Source organism: Micromys minutus, assembly GCF_963924665.1.
Source record: "Micromys minutus genome assembly, chromosome: 10".
NCBI classification, from domain to species: Eukaryota; Metazoa; Chordata; class Mammalia; order Rodentia; family Muridae; genus Micromys; species Micromys minutus.
The window spans coordinates 50,607,348-50,630,877 of NC_137979.1; the positions used below are offsets into that span (position 1 = coordinate 50,607,348).

General features: G+C 49.8%; 1 protein-coding gene across 18 annotated transcripts in view; it reads left to right on the plus strand.

The window, feature by feature from the left end:
- MAPT (microtubule associated protein tau) overlaps positions 1-22,399 on the plus strand; it is an 87,753-nt gene extending 65,354 nt beyond the window's left edge. For 6 of the 18 annotated variants that reach the window (XM_080924281.1, XM_080924268.1, XM_080924273.1 and 3 more), the window contains 6 exons: positions 2,398-2,530; positions 6,055-6,320; positions 13,693-13,785; positions 16,868-16,949; positions 17,921-18,033; positions 21,922-22,399. In XM_080924281.1, coding sequence (XP_080780407.1) covers positions 2,398-2,530; positions 6,055-6,320; positions 13,693-13,785; positions 16,868-16,949; positions 17,921-18,033; positions 21,922-22,137 — 903 coding nt within the window. In that variant the 3' untranslated portion in view covers positions 22,138-22,399. Of the gene's footprint in view, positions 1-1,020; positions 1,219-2,397; positions 2,531-3,627; positions 3,682-6,054; positions 6,321-13,692; positions 13,786-16,867; positions 16,950-17,920; positions 18,034-21,921 lie in introns of all 18 variants that reach the window. The other 12 variants (XM_080924267.1, XM_080924282.1, XM_080924278.1 and 9 more) reach the window with 3 other exon arrangements.
- Positions 22,400-23,530: the final 1,131 nt, after the last annotated feature.

A 23,530-nucleotide genomic window follows, 5' to 3' on the forward strand; every position in this document is an offset into this window, starting at 1 on the left:
ATTCAGAGGTCTACTTGCTTCTGCCTCCTAAGATCTGGAACTAAAGGCGCCACTACTGCCTGGTTGGCCTCTCAGTTCTGTATTTCCAACAGTCTGTCTCACACCCTGCACCACACCAGGGCCATACTTCCCAGTCAGTGTTGCCAGAGGCAACCATGGTGTGAGCCTTCAGCCTTCTACCTAGATCCTTCTCAGAGGACATGCAGCCACACAGACACCTGTTTCCTTCCAAGTTAATTTTGGCCAGATCAAGATTCCATTGATGGCATTAGTTATATTTGAGTCTTTGTTTAATCAGAAAGCATGTGTATATATGCATGTACATATGTGTGTGTGTGTGTGTGTGTGTGTGTGTGTGTTCATGCATGCATGTGTGTATGAGCACATCTGTTCACAGATGCACGTTTATGGATGTGGGTGTTTGCATATGTGTGTGTGTCTCCTTGGTGACATCTGACAGACAGACGCTTTTGATTGACTTTGACACAATCCTCTTTGAAGCATCAGGATTTTGTTGGCACCGTGGAGAGAGAGGGGAGGTGTCTGAGTGCTTTTCCCTGAGACTGAGTCTCTGACCCATAACACATTACCCTTCTTTCTTGAGAAAAATCTTGCTGCCTTTTTTTCTGATGGTCTCCACGTGCTTACTAAGTGGGAAGCAACTTTAGGCCGGTGTTCAAGTCGGAGGTACAACAAGGTCCGATTGCTAGAGAAAGCACAGCAGCCCCGTCCATCTGTCCGTCGGCGTCTTGTAGAAGTTCCACACTATTTGATTTTAATTATGTCCATCCCATGTCAGCCGTGTAGTATGTGTGTAGCTGACAAGTGACCCGGTACCAAAGGGGACAGAGTTGCTGTCCTTTCTTATTGGAAGGGCAGTGGAGAGGGCTGCTTTGAGCTGTGACTACCTTCTTTGCATTTAGTTTAGTTTAGTTTTTTTTTTTTTAATCATTTTTTCCACTTGTTTCCATCCCCCATGTGCTGACTTTCATTTTGATTTTATTTATGTTTATGTTTAAGACATCCACACCTTCCTGTGCTATAACCCCGAGCAATAGGCCCTGCCTTAGCCCCACACGCCCCTCTCCTGGTAGCTCAGACCCTTTGATCAAACCCTCCAGCCCTGCCGTGTGCCCTGAGCCAGCCACCTCTCCTAAACACGTCTCTTCTGTCACACCCCGAAATGGCAGTCCTGGAACAAAGCAGATGAAACTCAAGGTAAGGAAACCACCTTTGGCAAGACCCAGGCTGCTGTACCATGGTGTTCAAATGCTTTCTTCAGCTAAATTCATAGGCAGGGCTACATGGTTGAAGAAGGAACAAGGAGGGCACTGGGGCCTTGGACCTGTGCTTCTTTCCTCTCTCTTCCCTGGAGGCAGCAGTCCCCAAGATACCAGAGGATCCCAGTTTGTAAGGCTCTGAGCTGAGTGTGGTACCTCATGCCTGTAACTGATTCCTTTAAGTCTGAAGCTAGCTTGAGTTATAGAGCGAGAGCTTCAGGCTAGCCTGGGCTACAGAGGGAGTGAGGCTCTAGCTTGGCAAATAAAAAAGAAGCCAGGTGTGGTGACACTCATAATTCCAGCACCCTAGAGTAAGAGGCAGGGGAGTCACTGCAATTGCCTAGAAGGCCAGTAATGTATAGAAAGACTCTTCCTCTTAAAAATAATAGAGAAATCCTAGAGTTCCTATGGTAACTGACCACGCCTCCAGGTGGGTGGCACGGCCTCCAGCTGCATCCATCCCAACACTTCCTTCTCTCCTCCCTTCCTCCCGAGTCTGTGGTTCATGTGGTTTCTTTGTGTAGTTCATGCCATGTCTAATGGTCTTCTGCCGACCATCAGACTCACTTACAGCCAACGGGCTGTGTCACCTCTGGCTCCCGGCTTTCAGCCAGTGTTCATGGCCAAGGGTTCAAGGCACACCTAAGGAGTCACCGAGACCTCAGGGGCCGTGGAGACAGCAGATAAAGACGTGGTTTGGTTGTTCGTTAGTTCTGCTGAGGCCTAAAGCACATGTGGGTCTTCAAGGGCCTCTGCTGAACCCAGCCTCTGTCAGTTACACCTGTAATTAAGAGTCTGAAAAATGGGTGTCCACCCACCAGGTGTGGTCTTTCAGGGTCAGCCTACTGATCTACTCTGACCCTGATCTTGCTTCAAACAGTACTGTCACTTTATAACACAGGCTAGCCCACAATTCATCTAAGAGGATCCTGGTGCTTAACGTGCAGGTGAACGGTGGGGCTGTGTGCTCCACAAACCCTCAAGTCTGGTCTAAGACCTCAGCATCTATTTCTGCTCTCACCTTCTTCAGTCAAGGTGGGAGGGTGGGGTTGACGTTTCCTTGGTGACAGTTACCTTTCTCAGTGGTGAAAACCTTCTACCCTGATTCGGTTTACAGGGGGCTGATGGCAAAACTGGGGCGAAGACCCCCACACCTCGGGGAGCAGCCACTCCGGGCCAGAAAGGCTCATCCAATGCCACCAGGATCCCAGCCAAGACCACACCCAGCCCAAAGACTCCTCCGGGGTCAGGTGAGAATGCTCTCTGGAGTCTTTCTTATAATCCAGAAACTTCCAGAAGGTCTAACCCTTGCCTCAGGAGGCCACCGACAATTAGTAACCCCTGGCACCGACTAACCCTTGCGGTTTGCTGAGCACTAGAGCGTTTGTCTTGGTCTTAATCCTTTGACAGTTGTCTGAGGCAAGTTAATAAGCCCTCACCTTTTAATTGGTGAAATAAATCTTGCTCATTTTACAAGCATGAGAGAAATGCAGTCACGTGATTAATAAATTGCAGGGAAGGGGCGTGACCTTGAACCCACGACTCTGGGGAGGCAGCCCCAGAGGAAGGTATTGGCAGGTCCCCGGCCTCTTTGGAGGATCAGTAGTCTGGGCCGGAAATCATGAGGGTTTTCTCCACGATTTTCCCCAACATCTCAGCCTCACACAGCTGGGGTATTAGGCACCTTCTCCAAAGCTCAAGGCTCTTATTTCAGTGCTGTGGTCATTACTCCAACCTCCTGTGAACAAAAGCCACTTAGCACTAAGAACCTGGTCAGGCTACAGTGGGTCTGTTTCACATCCAGTATAGATACCAGGAATAGAAGCCCTGAGGACCTGCTCCCAGAAGGGTTTTGGATGCCGTTGCTTGGCCAGCATTGCTCCCTGGTAGTACCCAGGAGGCCTGTGGGGCTCTGTGTATGGCCTGGCTCGAGTCCCTGTTCTCTTGGCCAGAGGCAGCCCTTATTGCCTGCTGCATGCTTCTACTTGGCATTGTAAATGGTGTTGCCTGAGAGCTGGGCTGCCCAATGGGTCTGGTGTTTCTCATACACTAATGATCTAGGAGCATTAATGATGTGTTAAGTGTTTCTGTTCTGACACCTCTCCCTTAATACTGTGCTGGCCTGACTCACACAATAGCGTGGGAACAGGGGCTCTTCCAGGCCCACCCATGCTTAGGTGGCTCCATGCTGATTGGCTACATCTTCCTCACTGGTCCCGGCATCTGTCTCCGCTTGCCTCTTATGCTAGGCGGACCAGCCAGATGATACCACCTGAAGTACTCACAGAGACTCCTGTGAGCCTCATTATAATGAAGCTGTCTATGGATTTGTTTTTTTCTTTTTAAGCTTCCAAGCAACAGCAGAGAAAACTACCCCCTGCAGGGGCAAAATCTGAGAGAGGTAATTCTGGGTCCATTGCCCTGAATGGGTGAGCAGACCTTCTTGGTGTGTGTTCTGCCCTCCTGCTTTGTCTGCAAGGCTGGGAGGGAGTGCTGCTTTAGCCCAGGCTACCCCAGAGAGGCCCAGTCTTGAACCTACTTCTCAAGTACGGTTTGCACTGGGGTATCTATGGACTACATCCTGTGTGTTCAGATTTACACTGGGAACTGGGGCTGTTTGTAGGATGGGGAACATGTGTCTGGAGACATCTGGGAGTGTTGGGGGTTTGGACCGTCTCTAACCTGAGTCCCAGTGGGGAAGCATTACTAATAGGCAGAGGGTTTTGCTGGACTGAGGTTTGGTTTGTTTTTTTGTTTTTTTGTTTGTTTGTTGGTCAAAAAAAATGGCATCTCATCAGGCAGTACATGCCTCTAATCCCAGCATCTGAGTGGCAGAGGCAAATGGTTCTTTGAGTTCGATGCCAGCTTGGTCTACAGAATGAGTTCCAAGTCAGCCAGGGCTATACACCAAAACCCTGTCTCAAAAAAGGGGGCAGGCTTCTCCCTCTATTTGCCAAGGCTGCTCTCTCTTGGCTCAAATAATCCTCCTGCTTCAGCCTCCCAGACAGCCGAAAGTATAGAAGCATGTCACCGCACGTAACTTTTTCTGCGTTTAGTGACTGCTCACTCAGCACACAAGGTGCTATGCAGGGTCCTTTGTGACCTCCCTGCCTCACCTGTCCTAAACATTGATTTCTTTTTACTTTATGTGTATGGGTGTTTGCCTGGTGCCCAAAGAAGTCAGAAAGGGGTTTCAGATCCCCTGGTACTGGAGTGACAGACAGTTCTGAGCCACCATGTTGGTACTAAGAAGAGAACCCGAATCCTCTGGAAGAGCAGCCAGTGCTCTTAACTGCTGAGCCATCTCTCTAACCCCCAGATACCCTTCTAATAGCAAAATAATTATTTATTTAATGTATATGAGCACACTTCAGACACACCAGAAGAAGGCATCTGATCCCATTACAGATGGTTGTGAGCTACCATATGACTGCTGGGATTTGAACTCAGAACCTCTGGAAGAGCAGCCAGTGCTCTTAACCACTGAGCCATCTCTCCAACCCTTCGTAGCAAAATCTTGAAGGTTCTGATCCCCCATTTTTCAAATGAGGACACAGGCATAGATAGACAGGGTCACTGGCTCACCCAAGGTTGCTTTGCAAGTGTCAAAGAAGGGCCACAAGACACTACTACCCAGGGGGCTGGAGAGATAGCTCAGTGGTTAAGAACACTGACTGTTCTTCCAGAGGTTCTGAGTTCAAATCCCAGCAACCACATGGTGATTCACAACCGTCTATAATGGGATCTGACGCCCAAAAGACACTACCACGCTGTATCTCTGGCAGGGCTAAGCCCAGAGTAGCAGCAGCTCCATATATCTCCGAGCTTGATGGCTTTAGGGGTTTCTGAGAAGTGAGACTTGAGTCTGAACACTGATGCTTTGAGGGAGACCGGCTGCAGCTATGATGCTCCTTGCTATGGGTTGGGAAGCTTGAGAAAGACCAGTTTTGCAGGACCAATGCCTCTGTCATATCTGGTTCTATCAGATCTGGGTGGGGGCCCCCAAAATTTGCATGCCACAAGTCCCACCTCCTGCTAACATCGGAAGCTCTCAAATACTAAACAATGGTGTGGTGGCTCGGTGAACTCTAGGTGTGTTGGACGTGCTGTGGGTACTGTTCTGGAAGCGAGCGGAGGTGAAGGATGCAGGGTGGACAGCGTCTAGTGAGAAGTCCAGGCAGCTTTCCTGGAATCTGATGGTATTCGGAAAGGGGCAAGGGGAAGGCCATTCTGGGCTTCGGCAATGTGGGGGCGTGGCTTGTGCCAAAAGCTCTGGGCAGGGGATTGGTTCACTGTTCTGCATTCCCACAGTTAAGAGGAGCTCTGGGTGTGTGGGGGAAGGGTCAGGAGGATCCCAGCTTGAAGTCTACATAAGGGCTGGGCCATTGCACCACCCCCTCAGTTTAGGGAAAGTACCATGGCACCCAATCACTCCCTTTCCAAGGGGAGTGACAGGCATTGGCTAGAACCCATCTTCCTGACTTCGGGGCACTTCAGGGGTTGGGGAGTGTTGAACCTTCCCTGGGAGGAGGTATAACATATTGGGCACTGATGAGATTTCAGTTGTTTTATTGAGAAGTAGCTATCATTATATCTAAGCGGCAGGGCAGGAGCGATGCTTCTCTACAAACGGCCTTCTCCCAGATCCCCCTCTGCATCCTGGCAGTGGGCACCCAGTCCCGGGGCCTCGGGGACTTTGCCGACATCGCCCCTGCCCCACCCCATCCCGCATGCCCACGTGGCCTCAGTCCCTTCCCCTCTCTCCACCCTCCAGGTGAACCACCAAAATCCGGAGAACGAAGCGGCTACAGCAGCCCCGGCTCTCCAGGAACCCCTGGCAGTCGCTCCCGCACCCCATCCCTACCAACGCCGCCCACCCGAGAGCCCAAGAAAGTGGCCGTGGTCCGCACTCCCCCTAAGTCACCGTCTGCCAGTAAGAGCCGCCTGCAGACTGCTCCGGTGCCCATGCCGGACCTAAAGAACGTCAGGTCCAAGATTGGCTCCACTGAGAACCTGAAGCACCAGCCAGGAGGCGGCAAGGTAAGGGCGTGGCGGGCCTTTCGGGAAGCCAGCCCAGGCGGGTAGTTCCCACTCCAGCCAGATGTTCTCCACCCCTCCCTGCAATAAAGTACTTCCTCCTCCCTTCCTCTCTTTAGACTTGCTAATTGGGCAGGTGACAATCACTTGTGTAAGGGGACCCACCTATGGTGGCCTATGGGTTTTGCTGGGTGCCACCACCCTTGTTGGGCTGGGCTTCCACCCTTGGTTCTGGGGAAATTCAAAGGTTTTAATAAGAGCAGCTGGTTCTATGGCTGTCTTGAAATTTCTAGACCTCTGGTCCCCAGGCATCCTGAGGCTCCTCCTTCCTTTCTTCCTGAGAGTTGCTCAGGCTGACTGACATTTCCTCAGGGTTCTGGAATCTGCAACAGAGAGAGATTATGTAGGTGTCAGCAGGCATGACACCCCCCTGCCCCAAGTTTCTCCAGAGTCCTCCCTTCTGCACCCCTTGGTATTTCTCAGGGAGTCCCAGTCTCATCTTAGAAGGCACTAGCCCTGAGGGATTATGGTCACCCTACTGACCTCATTTCAACACTGCCATAAAGGCCTTATCTCTAAACAGTCATTGTAAAGTTGGGGTATCAACATATAAAGGACAGGAACACAGTTTGTCCCTTCCCCACCCAGCACTGACTGAGAGGAGGCAAATGTGGGGTGTGGTTCTGTGGACCATTGTTCAAACTACTCTCTGTCTTTTGGGCCCTGACCACACATCTCTGAAGGGGCTAAAGGAGCTCCTCAGAGTTTAGGGCCAGTGTTTACCCTCCATCAGAACAGTGGGCACTCTCCCTACTGCTGAAGTTGGTTGGGGCTGGTCACTAGAGGGAAGCTGGCTACAGACCTTGTGGGCACCTTCCCTGAACCCTGTACTTTGTTGGGGAGCTCCAGACCCTCCTATTGGCTCTGCACGGTGAGCATCTGGGTTAAAGTTCACGACACTCTTCTCTCCAGGACAGAGGCTGGCCTCAGGCTCAGTGCTGTCTCTCCGTGACATCACTGGGTATTGGCTTGGACCACTGGCTTGGTCCTAGGTTGTATCAACTCCTCTCAGAGTTGCCTGTGTTCTCCTGCTCCCAAAGATACTTGCCTGCCTCCATCCGGAGGGGTCAGGGCATGGCATTTGGGAGGAACATGAGCTTGAAGCTAATGAGCTATGTGACAAGACCCCGCCTCAAAGAGACAAGTTGCTTGGTGGCATTCAGGAGACAGAGTCAGGTAGATCTGTGATAGTGAGTTTCAAGCCAACCTGGTCCGTACAGTGCTCTTTAAACTAGGCATGGCTATACAGGAGACCCTGCCTCAAAGAAGACAGGAAGGGGGAAGAAGAGAAGAAAGAAGAGGAGGAGAAAAGCCCGCAGAGCCACATGCCCATCTGAGGAAAATGAACAGCAAGGTCACAATGACTTGTAGCAACAGGGATTTGGTGGCCATCAGCACCTTCTTGGTCCAAGCTCTAGGCCCTGAAGCTCCTCCAGCATTCAGTAGCTGCCCATAACCCCAGGGACAGGATGAAGCTGTGGGTGTGGAACTGCACCCTCCCTGAGAAAGAGCACCAGCAGGCAGAAGAGGATGTGCATTCAGAACGCCTTGGCCCTCGGCCTCCGGGTGCCACTCCCACCCTTGAACCAGACCTTCGCAAAGGTCCCTCTTGTGGAGGAAACCATGACAGCTGCTTACCGCTCACTTCCTGCATCGCCAGGGCTTCTGGAGGGAGGTGAAAAGCGCCTCTCTCTGTGGCAGCAGCTCGGCTTACGTTGCTGGTCCTCAGTGTCCCCACTGCAGCTTACACGTGGTTTATAGAAGGAAAGGTTCATGGGACCCCCGTCACCTGGTCAGGGCCTCAGCAAAGTGAGTCTGAAGCCACGTGGAGGCTCTGGTCAGCAACCATAGCTGCCTTCCACCATTTGGCTTCATGGTCTCCAGAATTCCAGCCCTTATCCACTTTTCAAAAATGACTGTCAGGGCCCCTCAGAGGGTGAAGGTATGGGCCACCAAGACTCACGGTCTGAGCTTGATCTTCAGAACCCACTTGAGTGGAGAGAGAACTGATTCCTGCAGGTGATTTGTACACACACACACACACACACACACACACACACACACACACACTAAATCAAAAATGTCAAAATAAAAACAAATCACCTCCTGGAAGCTGCAACTCAGGACCCTTGTGACCATCAAAGTCCTGGGTGTCAGGAATTAAGGTTGCCCAGAATCTATGAAACACAGGCTCCTCCACCTCCCTTCCCAACCATAGCATCCAGACTAGGAAGCAGATCCATCAAGGTCGTTGAGAGAACACAATACCTGCAAGTCAGAGACCCTGAGGCAGACACAGACACCTCCTCTCTTTCCACCATCTCAGATGCCACCCGGGTCTCAGCCACTGTCAGGCTCCTGTCCCCTCTGTGCCCCTCCTTCCTTGAGACATCATCCTGTTCCCATTTGTTCTGGTCCTGGAGAATGGCTCCTTCCGCACTGTGTCCAGTGACCTCCATGACTCTGCCAACCCCAATCTGGGCTTCTCAGTGTCACTTCTGCTGCCTACCCCTTGGGAAGCTCTGGTTTTTGCTTTGCTCTGTTCTGATCTGCAGGGACAGTCATCCACCTAGAGAGCCCTTCCCCTAGCTCTCCCCTGGCAAGTTCCCCCTGGGCTCTGATCTATGGTTACTGAGGGGAGTTTCTGCATCCCATGATGCCCCAGGAGCATTGAGCCTTCCTGAAACAGGGCTGCTTACCAGGTTGGGTAGTTCTTTCACATCAGTACCAGGAACTGGCCCAAACAGGGAGTGCACCATTCTGCAGTGTTCCACAGAAGAAAAGGGCTTGGCTGGCCCCATCTAAGGAGCTGGGCTGAGCTACACAGAAGCTGTTGGCTACCAAGAAGACAAAGCGACTTGCCTTGGGACTTCAGGGGTGACAGCATGGGATGTGACAGAGCCGTGGAACACAGGGCAGGAGGGTTGTCTGAACAAGCCCTCAGCCCTGCAAGCACAGAGCGGTGTCACCGCCTCCAGAAGCTATGCTAAGCCGTTTATTCCAGGTTGATGGACAAGACCGGTGACACCCACGGGTGAGGGATTCTGAGAGCTGAGCTGACCACTTGGGTTCCTGAAATGTTTGTTTAATGAGACCCTGTCGCAAAATAATTATTAGCCATGAAAGGCAAAATTGTAAGAGTCTGGAGATGTGGGTCCAGGAGTAGAGTATGTGTCTAGCATGCTTGAAGTTCAGTCCCAGGCACCAGATAAACACTTCCTTGTAGAACTCACCCATAGTCCTAGAGCTGCAGGAAACAGGAAGCTCAGAAGTTCAAGGTTGACCTCCACTACAGGAAGGGTTTCAACCCACAGGTTGAGGACTTCTATTCTGCAGACGAGAGGCCTAGGAAGCCCACCTTGGCTCATCCTGTCCCAGGGCTTCTCCTGGAGTGAGAAATGTTTTCTTGGAATGGAGGAAACCTGGCATAGCACTCATCTATGACTGCACCACGTGGGAGGCGAAGGCAGAATCGTTAGTTCAAGACCAGGGAGTTAAAGGCCAGCCTGGGCCACCTCAATTTTTATTTAAATTGTAGAAATTCACACGTAACTGAAAGAAAGCATCAAATAACGAGAAATGATAGTAAAGTAAGAGATAAAATGACAAGCCAAGGGTGTGGCTCAGGGTCCCAAGTCCCATTCTGATACTGTCACCAAAGCTGTAGCCTGGGATACTTGAGATTGTGTTAGAAGGAAGGAGGAGGAAGAGGAGGAGAAAGGAGAAGGAAGAGGAGAAGGAGAAGAAGGAAGAGGAGGAGAAGAAGAGGAGCAAGAAATAATAATAATATTAATAATAATAATGGTGGTTCCCATTATTACTGCACGTTTTCCCTAGCCAGTTTTTGGTTACTGCCCTCCTGGTTGACTGAGCAGACGGAGAGCCCCTCTGAAGATTTTCAGGTCCACGCAGGACACTCCTGCGAGTCCCCCAAGTCAACGCTTATAGAAGTTGTAGTATCATGACTGACCACAAGATGGCGATGGAGCGCTGTAGACAGCCTGCATTCTTGGACCTCCCCGCCCCCCACCCCACACCCACACAGTTGTTGCTTCCTTTTCAGAGTAGTCTTTCCTTAACCGGCAGTCTTTGTCTGTCTTTCATCTCTGCCCATTTCTTTTTGTTTCTGTCTGCCTATGATTATGCAGAGCTATGAACACTTTTAAAATATGCTAACATTTTATGTATGTGTGTAGGGTGGGAGTTGTATTTTAAATGCAACATATTCACTGACACAGAACAAAAGCCTTTAAAATTTTTTATTTTATATATATGAGTACACAGTTGCTGTCTTCACACACCAGAAGAGAGCATCAGATCCCATTATAGATGGTTGTGAGCCACCATGTGGTTGCTGGGAATTGAACTCAGGACCTCTGGAAGAGCAGTCTCTCTCACTCATGTGGTTGAGAATGGCCTTGAACTTCTGATATTCCTGCCTCCAAGTACTCCAGGTACTAAGACTACAGATTTGCATCAACCATATCCTGTTTTCTACAGTGTGAGGGCTTAAATCTGGGGCCTTGTGCATCCTGGGAAAGTTCTCTACTGACTGAGCTCTATCCCCAGCCACTACCACTGTTGAAAGGCAGCCTTAACGGAGCCTGACCTCCGACCTGTTGGCTTTCACAGATTGGCTAGTGTGGATACAGGCAGGCTTTCTGCACCCGTCCCCAACCCCATCACTCGGACTCTAAGGAAAGGCTTTTCCTGGGGCCTCAGCTGCTCACACCAGGTTTATTTTTCACATGGGGTGATGCCCTGGCCCACTGTCCAAGTGAAGCCCAGCCCAGCTAGTACCAGCAGTCTGGGAGTTCCTGGGACTAGAGGCTTGGGGCCAAGAAAGGATCCCCTGAGAGTTCTGAACCCAAGCAGAAACAACAAAGTCCACCTAGGGTTTGGCATGGCTTAGGATCTCTGGGATGTGTAAACTAAAGTGGGTCCAGCCAGCTTCTCAGCCACTCCTCACCCACAAACACTTCCCTCCTGAATAGAAGGCCCTCAGATGAAAATGTCCTCTTTTCCCTCCAGGATATTTCCAGTGTCTAGTCAGAGCCAATGCCCAGTGCCATGGCACCACCCTGCTGCTGTTGCTGAGAAACGGTATTTCAGGGCTCCAGTTTCACAAGGCCAACCACCACCCTCTTCTCCCCCCTCTGAACCTGAGTGTCAGACAGAGCATCGACTTAACATGACCACTAGCAGTAATTCTATCTAGTGCCAAACCCCACAAAAGCTGTTTCCTTTCCTGTGGGGTTAGAATAAGAAACACACACACACAGGGCGGGGTTTCTATGTATGTTGCAGACCATGTGTGATTGCTTAACATCCTCTGATTAATTCGTGTCTAGCAAACAGTCGTCTTCCTCAAAAAAACATTACGTTTTCTTTGCTAAATCTCGAGTTATGTAATCAATCACGTTTCCTTTTTCCCATTGACTTCCAGGAAGCTTGGTGCTAAATAGAACTGTATGTGTATCTCAGTGACCGCCCTGTATTGTAACGTCATCTTCTTGCTTGTTTTATTATTGTTATTATTGTTTTTGTTGTTATTATTATTATTGGGGTTTTTGTTATTATTATTTTGGTTTTTTTTTTCAAGACAGGGTTTCTTTGTGTAGCTCTAGCTGTTCTGGAACTAGCCCTGTAAACCAGGCTGGCCTCAAAATCACAACGTACAAGCATGCCTCCTGGGATTAAAGGCGTGGCCACCACCGCCCAGCTTGTTTTCTGGTTCTAAACTGCTCCCATTCTGGTTTTCTTTTTCTTTTTTGTGTGTATAGAGGTCTCATTCTATGGCTCAGGCTGGCCTGGAACTCACTATCCTCCTACCTCAGACAGGCAGGGATGGTAAGCATGGGCCTCCACACTTGGCTTCCTGGCCCTTTTTGAAAGCAGACGCATCTGCTTTAGAAGTTTATCAGGGAAAGGTTAAAAAGGAGTAAGGCTGACCTTGGTGGTCTCACATGTCAGTCATCTGAGCCCTGAGAGGCCAAGGTAGGAGGCTAAAGAGTGCAACATTATCTTGGCTACATAGCAGGTTTGAGGCTAGCCTGGCTAGCCTGGGCTACATGAGACTCTTCTCTCAAAAGAAAGAAGAAAAAAAAAAAAAAAAAAGAGCAAGAAAACCAAACACATGCAGGCACACATAGATAGGGCACTATCCCAAGGAACTGATGAGAGTAGCACACGTGGGGAAACTGAGACACAGAAGGGTATAACGGCCATCCAAGACCAACAGCTGAGTGGGTCTCACACAGAAACTTTTTAGTGCCAGCCAGTGCCCTCAACCAGGAAATGCATGCCCCTGCCTGGAACTCACCTCATGGGTGAAAACCAACCACTGCTAAATACCCCCAGCAAGGAAGCAAGCTGACTCTGTCCACAGATTTGTTTATCTCTATAGACCAGGCTGGCCTTAAGTGCCTGGCTCTTCCTTCCAAGTATTGGGATTAAAGGCGTGAGACAACACTGCCCGGGTTTTTAAGGATTTTTTTTAAAGCTCAACTGGGCTGTGGTGGCACATACCTTCAATCATGGCATGTGGGAGTCAGAGGCAAGAGGTCAGCCTGATCTACAAAGGGGATTCCAGGACATCCGGAGAAATCCTATCTATAAATAAATAAATAAATAGTACAATCTTTTTTAAAAATCTAAAATATAAGCTGGGTAGGTGGTACACACTATTGATCTCATTGCCCCAGAGGCAGAGGCAGGAGGATTTCTGTAAATTCAAGGCTAGCCTGGTCTACTACTGGGTTTCAGCACAGTCAGGGCTACACAGAGAGACCCTGTCTCAAAACGCAATTAAAAAAAAAAACTAAAATATTACCCTAGGATAGTTTAAAGTGTTGTATGTGCACACCGCTGCATACAGAAGTCAGATGACAACGTGGGGGTCTTGTGGCAAGTGTCTACCCTGAGCCATCTCACCAGCTCAGTTCAAGATAATTTGGCTCGGAACCTTCACCCTTCCAACTCTCCAGCCTCGTGGGATGTGTTTGTTGTAAGGTGCCTTGCACTGGTGGGGCTGTTTGGATTTTTGTTGTCTTCCTTCCGATCGCTTGACATCGGGGACTCCCTGTTTACCGTTGTCACTCCACCCAACCTGGTGGCCTCCCAGCTCTGTTATCCTGTTCCCAGTCCTGTTTACTTCCAGGTTTGTGATTTCTGGTAGGTTTCCAGTGTGCTGTCCCAGGGCAGCTGAGTCCCCTGAGGAGGCGGGGCTCAGCCCTGGCTCTCCCCAGCTGCCCACAGGTCAGGGGGCCGTGTTCTGGGTGTGGTCGTCACTCACTCTTTTTTCTGGCTACCAAAGGTGCAGATAATTAATAAGAAGCTGGATCTTAGCAACGTCCAGTCCAAGTGTGGCTCAAAGGACAATATCAAACACGTCCCGGGCGGAGGCAGTGTGAGTACTGTCACGCTCTCCACGAGGTGTGCTGCAGCCCTTGCTGTGAGAAGTGTCACGAGTGTGTCCTTGTGAGACATTGCATAGAATAAATCATCTCAGGCTCAGGACCTCCTGTGTCCCCATGCTGTGTCTGTGGCCCCAGGCTCCCCTCCCTGCTCCATGGAGGGTCCCACAGAATAAGGACAGCAGTCAGCTCCAACCGGCCCTTCTCTTGAGAAGCCGGGTCCCCACGGTGCCATGTATGTGTTCCTAGAAGCCCCGTGGATGTTGGAAATGGGGTTGAAGACAGAGGCACACCTCCTCCCACAGTTCCTGCTGTGGGTGAATGGTTCATAGGACCCCACTAGACACTGTCTCATGCCAAGGTCAGAAAGGACCCTAGCCACCCTCCATTTTTCATCTGGGTCTCCTTCATCTTAGAAGAGAGGAAACAATTCCCAAGCCTCTCAGTTAAATTTAGCACTCCTCTCCCCCTAGTACAGGGACTCTGGTTGCACAGAGCCTAAACCAGAGGTGACAGGTAACATTGCCTGTGTTGTTTGCCGGAGAAGGGTTTTTTAAAAATTTGTCCTTCTTTAAACACCACTGGGGACCCAGCACACCCTCAGCAATTAACAGTGAGATGTTCTTCGGCTCCCTCCATGGACTTAGGGACTCCCTTGTCCTCTCGGCTGGCCTGTGCCCAACAGGGCAGAATATGTGAAGTGGCTTCAGCGTTCTCCCTGCCAGCTCCTGCTCACCAGCTCTGGGTCAGTCCCAGGAGGGGCCTGGGCTCTCTGAAAGAGCTTCTGACTCCGCCTTGTGAGTGCTGGAAGCAGGGATGGGCTCTCTTTCCAGAAAGTGCCTAGCCCACAGGGTTTATTCTTGCAATGTGCTTCTGCCTCCAGCCTGACACCTGCCCTGCCTTCTGACTCTCGGACCTTTGGCCCCAGAGCAGCAAGTGCTGGCCCTGTGGCTACTGCCTCCTCGCGCTTACTCACCGTGTCTGCCTCTTCCTCCGTCCTCCACTCCTGCCACCCCACCTCCCATACTTGTTTTGTTTCATGAGGAAAGGCGGGGCTGTTGGCTATACTGTACTTACTGCCCTGTCTGATGGGCTCTCAGTGTATATAGAAAGGCATGGGCTGTGGGAAGAGGTGTTCTTTAAGATCAGTGTCCTTGTCCCTGGGCCCTGTAATGCTGTTTATGATACCTTAGTTTCCCAACCCAGGCCTGCTGAGGCTCGGGAGGAAAGCCAGAAGCGTCTGGTTTTGCTCGCAGCTGGTCTGTTGCTGGGTCAGAGGACTCACTCGGGCTCCCAAAGGCTGTAGAGGGCGGATGCTCCTGTAGGGGAAGTTGAGAATAGCCAGCTCAGGGCAGCTCTGGTCACATGCTGATTGCCTGAAGGGGCTACAGTGCCTAGGATATCAAAGAACTTTCTAATGTGCACTGCAATTATCAGCCTGCTAGCTAGATAAGACCTTATATAGAGTCACGAGAAAGCCGGGTGTGTGGTCTGTGGCCACCATTGACTACAGGATGGACCTGCAGAGAAAGCTCTCTTGAGGGAGGGGGCTGGTGGCTAAAGCCTCTGGCATTTGGGTTGTATAGTTAGCTTACTCCTGGCTCTCTTGGGTGGAGGGGATTGAAGCAGGCAAGAAAACTGTGTTTCATCCATGTCCACCTCCTGGCTGGGCTGTGGTCTCCTCTCCAGGGCTGGTCTGTCAGGTCTAGGACCCCAGTCAGCTGCTCCTCCATTCTCTACACAGTACATTCCGTTCTCCTCTGGCCACTCCAGACTCCCAACTTCTCCTATCCCCCATCCCACCCCCTAGTACTGACTCTCTAGTGACTTTACCTGGGCCAGAGGGGAAAGAGGGAAGCCCTGGTCCCTGTAGCATTCCTGTTTCTTCCTGGAGGCCCTTGGCTCCTCTTTTATCACCTGCCCCAGCGCTCCTACTGGCCTTGGGATTATCTCCTCTTTCCCCACCCTCTTCAAGAGCAGGCTGACACCCCAGCACATGATATATGAAGCTGTGGCCCTCTTCTTTCGTCAGGTCCATTAGTAGGAAACACACACACACACACACACACCACAAAACACCATCAGCACAGCTACCCATGAAAACAAGAAGGATTTGTCCATTAAGACCTCTGTAAAAACCACCTTGTTTTATTGATTCTTGAACATGAGGCCACCCCTCTCCTGGGACGGGGACAGGAGATGAGCCTCCTCAGCCCTGGAAAGACCACAGTCTGTCTGTATGGGAGGCCCATGGGGCTCAGCCAGTGGCAGTTAGTGAGCATCTGTCTAAGCTGTAAAACCACAGATCTGAGAGCCTGGCCTTCAGGAGCCCCATCTGCCTGGGTGGTCTCCTTCAGGGTGTCCTGTAGGTCAAACCAGAGCAGGCATTGCTGCTGGGCCACATGTAGGGCCCTAGGCTGGGAGGTCCCCCTGTGTGTCCTGTCTGCTCACTCACGCTTGCTGAGACACTCACCGAAGCTGTGCCTGCCTCCTGTTGGTGTCGCTTGTTCTTCTCAGTAGAGGCTGAAGTGTTCAGGAGATTATGTGTCCAGACACCAACTGGCTCTTACCCTGAGTCAGAGAGTTGTCCAAGGTCCTGTTGGTTGACTGGTGGTCCAGGACCATGGGAGCTTCCTGAATGAAGCACGCCCATCCTCACCGGCTTCTCTGAGACTCTTCTGAGGAGAAGGTGCAGGGGCTGCCTAGGCCTATCGCTTCTTCCTCCACTGGGTGTCATCGGTCTTTCATCAGTAGAAGGATTCATGTTTTTATATTTAAGTATCCGCTACATAGATACGGTGGTCTCATACAAGGACCAGGTATCTCTGCTTTTCCATGAGAGCGTCTTGTGTTTCTGGGATTGAAGATGGTTAGGTCCCACAACTACTTGGTGAGGACCCAGCTCCCTGGGGGATGGGGGATGGCTGGATTTGGGGAGAATATTTTCCATGAGTGGGATGTGTTCAGTAGCTGATGAGACCCACTGACGAATGGTCCATCAGGCTATGCACTGCTACACCCCTAGTAACCTAACCCCCCTTATTCTGTCTCTTTCCCATCCTCTTTGACCTGCAGGTGCAAATAGTCTACAAGCCAGTGGACCTGAGCAAGGTGACCTCCAAGTGTGGCTCATTAGGGAACATCCATCACAAGCCAGGTAGCACTTGAGGAAGGCAGGTTTTGGGGCAGGCGAGGGCCGGCTGGGCTGGTGGGTGCTTCCTGGAATAGGGTAACCTGGGCAGTGAATGTTAAATGTGAAAGTACTGTGTGTCCTGGAACCTGGGTCTGTCCCTGCTTGTCAGCCTAGACAAGGGGTGGAAGGGGACGAGGAACTGGTTTTAGAGCCCATCCTGTGGCTGTCCAGAAAAGCCCGTACAAAAGGACCAGCCATGGGTCTGAATGGGGTCCCCCAAAGGCTGGATCTGTGAACATCCCAACTTTATCTTAGCCAGCATGGGGGCCACTTTAATGCACCAGCTATAACATGAGACCTTCTGGGCTGTTGTCTTATCTTCAAGGTAACATTGTTCAAAGAAAGTACCCTCCCCAAAAACAGTACAGGTCACCTCCTCTCCTTCTACACTCAGGCGTGGTGACTGAGCCAAAGGAGAAGTTAGGGTCTCTCTCCTCATTGCGCATTTGACCGGCACTTTGATTCCAAGGTCTTGAGGGGCTGTGGCTTACAGAGTGTTCTTAAGGAAATTTCCACAGCTGGAAGGCGTCTGGTTTAAAATGCAGCACGCCTTCTCGTGGCCAAGCGTACCACTGAACCATCTCAGGAGGAAGATTTTGCAGGGTAAATATCCTACCTGCACCTTCTCCATTAGAGAAGAGGCGGGTAGTTTGCAAGCCCTAAAAGGGGCTTCCTGTGGCTAAGCCTCTTTCTAAATAAAGTAGAGCCCTGGCAACTCTCAGAGGATGGGCTGTTCCTTTGATCACTGGCCCAGCCTGTGTTGGAGTCAGAGTGGCCATGTTTCCTGAATGGTGACACTTAACCTACTTTTTTTTTTTCTTCAAAGTCTTCAGCAGTCCAAGCACTTTGCTCTGAAGGCTTCAAGCTCATTTAACATATGCTAGGTCCCCCAGACCACAGAAGATGGCAAGAGGCTCATGTGCGTTGTATTTCAGGTGGTGGCCAGGTGGAAGTAAAATCAGAGAAGCTTGACTTCAAGGACAGAGTCCAGTCAAAGATTGGCTCCTTGGATAATATCACTCATGTCCCTGGAGGAGGGAATAAGAAGGTAAAGGGGGCCAAATGGGAGATCAGATGGGGACATGAGGGTTAACGGGTGGATTGGTCCAAGAGCAATGATTCCCAACCTGTGGGTCCTATCCCCTTTGGAGATAGCATATCCTATCCTGCATATCAGGTATTTACATCACGATTCATGACAGTAGCAAGATTACAGTTATGAAGTGGTAACAACATAATTTTATGGGGGGGTCACCACAGCATAAGGAACTGTATTAAAGTCATAATGCTGACTGAGGCTGTGGTCCAGCCGGCGGAGAGGTTGTCCAGCCTGCACAGAACCCTGGGTCATGCCTCAGACTGCCATCTCATGCTTTCTATGGCATTGTTCCCTACCCATCCTCCCCCACTTTGTGTTACATGCACATGAGTGTACAGGTGAGCACAGTCATGCACATACATGCAGAGCCCAGCGCAGAACATCAAGTGTCTCCCCTTTCACTCTTGAGACAGGGTCTCTCACTGAACTGGAATCTTGCAGGTTTTGCTAAGCTGGCTGTCAGTGAGCTTCTGGGATGTACCTGGTTGCATCCCTCAGTACTGAGGTGACAGGGTACAGGTGTGCACAGCCATGCTCTGCTTTTTGACTTGGGTGTCAAGGATTCAAACTCAGGCCTTGGTGTTTGCAGAGCAAACTTTTGCAGGCACTTCTGCCCACTGAGCCATCTCCCCAGCCCTGTGACATGATTTCTTAAGCTGACACCTGAAATGACCTTAGTAATCTCTGGTATAGGGTGTGTGGTGGCTGCCACCGGCATCAGCGGTTCTATAGCCCGCTTCTCCTTTGTGGCTTCTTTGGTTTGCCAGATTACTACCTTCTTGCTGTAAGCATCAGAGTCCGGAGCTGGTGGTGTGAAGCAACAGTGGAGTGTTGCAGGATGTTTGATCACACTGTGAGCCCCAAAATTATGTTCTTTACTGAATAAACCTGTTTCAAGGTGTGGCCAGGCCCTTAGTACACACCTTTAATCCCTAACAGTAAAGATAAAGTTAGCTTGTAGAAGGAAACACCCAAGTTTGAAAGTGACTTCTAATTGAGAGGCAGAGAAATTGACAGACCAGAGAAAGATCTGACAGACTGAATCAGAGATGTCCAGTAAGGAAAGAAAGGGAAGCTACTTAAGAACAGGGCAGGAAGAGGAAGGATGCAGTTTTACTGGGACAGTTGTTCAGAGACAGGTTGCAGAGAGAACAAGCTAGACACAGGTGAAGACAGAATGAGCCAGAGAATGAGAAGGAGCCAGAAGATTAGAACAGATTGCCAAAGTTCATTTGAGGCCGAGCAGAGAAATTCAGGAGAGGCCAAGAGAAAAGTCAGATTGAATAATTCACTTTGAAGAGGAGCTTCAGCCAGAACAGCTGAGTTGAATCAGCCAGAGTTCAGAAAGAACAAGAAAGGGTGAGCTTATTCAGCAGCTAGTCTCAGAGGCTGAAAACACTCTAGGCTTAGGCCTAGGTTAGCAGACTGAGTCAGTAAGCCTCCAAGATGACAATTACATCAAGCCAGTGAAAAATACATTAACAGGAGGACAAGTGCTTAGCATGCTTGAGGCTATGGATTCTATCCCCGGTACAGATAGACCGACAGACAGACAGGCATTACATTTGTAGGATACACTTAAACACAACATGTAAAATGATGTGTGAGGCCACTTAAGGTTATTCATACTCAGCATTATTTGTAATTTGGGAAAGACAGAAGAGCCTCCACATGCGTCAGCAGGAAGTAGATAGACTACGATGTGGATGTTGCAGTGGTATAGCCATTGGCATGACACTCGGTGGAATATCAAAATATCATGCCTGAACCTTACCACCACACACCTGTAATCCCAGCAATTGAGAGACTGAGGGACAGCCAGTTCCTGACCAGCCTGGGATTAATAGTAATTAATCAAAAAACCGAGCCACTCCAGTGAGATTGCTCAATGGGTAAAGGTGCTTGCAGTCAAGCTTGATGCCTTGAGTTTGGCTCCCAGGACACAGATGTTAGAAGAAGACCAATTCCCACAAGTTGTCTTCTGATCTTTTCACATGCTCTAGGGCACGTGAACACACACACACACACACACACACACACACACACACACACACAGAGAGAGAGAGAGAGAGAGAGAGAGAGAGAGAGAGTAGATATACAGCCACATGTGGTAGTACGTGATTTTAATCCCATCAGTCAGGTGAAAAGTAACCTTTATTCTCCTGTAGTAATTGTTTCCAAAGGCTTACTGTGTCAGTCTGCTAACCTAGACCTAGTACTGGAAGATTCTAGTCTCCGTACAATCTAATCTAGGCCTAAAGTGTTTTCAGCCTCCTACACTTACTGCTGAACAAGCTCACTCTTTCTTTCTGAACTCTGGTTGGCTGGTTCAACTCACCTGTTTTGGTTCAAAGCTCATTCTTCAAGCTGATTCAAACTGACTTCTTTCTGCTCCTTCTCACTGAATTACCTTGCTTGGCCTCAAACCAACTCTGGCAGTCTGTTTTAATCTTCTGGCTTCTTCTTACTTCTCTGGATTGTTTTATCTTCACCCGTGTCTAGGGTGTTCTCTCTTAAACCTGCCTCGGTAAAACTCCCAGCAAAACTGCCTCCTCCCTCTCTCTTCCCCTGCTCTCTCAAGTTGCCTCTCCTTCCTCTCTCTTCTTGTGAGAATTAGGCATATCTTATCTCTGACTTATTCTTTCAGATCTTCCTCTGATCTATCACTTTGCCTGCCCCTCAGTTGGACATCACCTTCAAACTTGTCTGCTTCCTTCTACAAACTAACTTTACTTGCATTGTTTGGGATATTTATATACTAAGGGTGTGTCTGTATTCCACTTAGATCACATATACCCAGAAGGTTTTTGCATTTAATTAGAGCAGCCGTGTTGCTGGATTAAAATTCCTTAATGGTCAGGAAGCAGATCTCCTGGAGTTCCAAGCCAGACTGGTCTACATAGTGATTTCCAAACCAACCAGAGCTACATAGTGGTATCCTTTCTCACAGTAGATAAATAAATTAATTAATTAACAAAAATTAAGTGAGCAATAATGAAGCAAGTATCCAGCATGAAAAGCAAAGTTCAAAGCCGTGTGTTTACTTGCACATGTGTATCCATTTCTATACAAGTGGGATATCTAAAGGCCACAGTCTTTGGGCAGCCGGGTGTGGATGGACCCCGGCCAACTATTGCTAATTGGAAAACAAAAACAAGTAGGGTGGTGGCTCCTGAGGATGCAAATTAGTTGGTGGAGTGCTTCCCTAGGTTGCTGGAAGCCCTGAGTCTGATACTACCATTATGTAAACTAGGTATGGTGGCATACACCTAGGTGCTAGCTTTGGGGACCAAGAGGCAGAAAGATCCAAAGTCCAAGGTTATCCTCTGCAGGATAGAGAATTCCAGGCCAGCCTGTGCTAAGTGAGAGCCTGTGCTAAGTAAATATGGGGTGTGGCAGTGCATGCCTTCCAGCACTTGAGAGGCAGAGGCAGCTCTGAGTTCAAGGTCAGCCTCGTCTATAAAACAAATTCTAGGACATCCAGAGCTATACAGAGAAACCCCGTCTTTTCTTTTTAAAAGATTTATTTTATTTATATGAGTATACTGTCTTCAGACACACCAAAAGAGGGCATCAGATCCCATTGTAGATGGTTGCTGGAATTTGAACTCAGAACCTCTGGAAGAGCAGTCAGTGCTCTTAATGGCTGAGCCATCTTTCCAGCCTAAAAAACACTCTCATAAAAACAAGACTAAACTGAACAAATGAATGAATAAATGAATGAATGAATGAATGAATGAATGAATGAATGTTTTCCTCCTACCACAGACTAGCTCTGGTGTGTAGACAATCATTTTCCCCAGCCTTATCATTAAACTCACCCTCTGCTTCTTGCAGATTGAAACCCACAAGCTGACCTTCAGAGAGAATGCCAAAGCCAAGACAGACCATGGAGCAGAAATCGTGTACAAGTCACCTGTAGTGTCTGGGGACACATCTCCACGACATCTCAGCAATGTGTCCTCCACGGGCAGCATTGACATGGTGGACTCACCACAGCTTGCCACACTAGCCGATGAAGTGTCTGCTTCCTTGGCCAAGCAGGGTTTGTGATCAGGCCCCTGGGGCGGTCAATAATCATGGAGAGGAGAGAGTGAGAGTGTGGAAAAAAAAAAAAAAAAGAATGACCTGGCCCCTCACCCTCTGCCCTCCCCACTGCTCCTCCTAGACAGGCTGACTGGCTTGTCCCCTAACCTGCTTTTATGGCTCGGCTTTGGCTTGGGACTTCAAAATCAGTGATGGGAAAAAGTAAATTTCATCTTTCCAAATTGATTTGTGGGCTAGTAATAAACTATTTTAAAGAAAAAAAAAAAAACATGTAAAAACATGGCCAAAAAAACCCACAATATTTCCTTGGGCAATTGCTATTGATTTTTTTCCCCCTACCCCGCCCTCCCTCTCTGACTATTAGAGGGTGAAGGAGGCTCTGGAGGCTGCTTCTGGGGAGTGGCTGAGGGACTCCTAGGGGCATCAGGGACAGCTGCAGCAATGAAAGATTTGAGACTTGGTGTGTTTGTGGAGCCTGTAGGCAGGCGATGTTAACTTTGTGATAGTGAAGGCTGAGAGAAGGGTGGGCTGGGAGTCAGAGAGAGGCGAGGAAGACGGGTTGGGAGAGGGGACACTGGTTCCTTGCCAAGTAGCTTGGGAAGCACTGGTAGCCCCGGCTGCCTGCAGCGGTCTTAGCTAGCACAGATGCCCATTGATGGAGCACAGTGGGGTACTGTAGGTGTGTGCACCCCTTTGGAAGGGCAGCCCGTGGGAGAAGGGGTATTGGGCAGAAGGAAGGTAGGCCAGAAGGTGGCACTTTGAAGATTGGTTCTCTGAAGGCTTATCTTGACATCCCAGGGCACCCTCGCTGCAGGGTGGGAGGTCCTGAGTTGAGGAGCTTCCCTTTGCTCTCACAGGAAAACCTGCTTTACTGAGTTCTGAAGTTTGGAACTACAGCCATGATTTTGGCCACCATATAGACCTGGGACTTTAGGGCTAACCAGTTTTTTTGTAAGGACTTGTGCCTCTTAGGGGACATCTGCCTGTTCTCAAGCCTGGTCCTCTGGCACTTCTGCAGTGTGAGGGATGGAGGTGGTATTCTGGGATGGAGGTCCCAGGCCTCCCAGTCCTTCACACAGCCACTGTATCCACTCTACCTGTCCTATCATGCCCACGTCTGCCATGAGAGCCTGTCACTGCCGTCTGCACATCACGTGTCACTGTCCTGAGTGCTCAGCCTCCCCCAGCCCCACCCTTGGCCCCTGGGTAGATATAGGCAATACCTGCTCTACACTAGGGGTTGGGAGTCCAGGGAAGGCAAAGATTTGGGCCTTAGTCTCTAGTCCTACGTTCCACGAATCCAACCAGTGTGCCTCCCACAAGGAACCTTACAACCTTGTTTGGTTCACTCCATCCCTTTCCTGCTGAATGGGAGCCAGTGTGTGCCTGGTGATGCCTC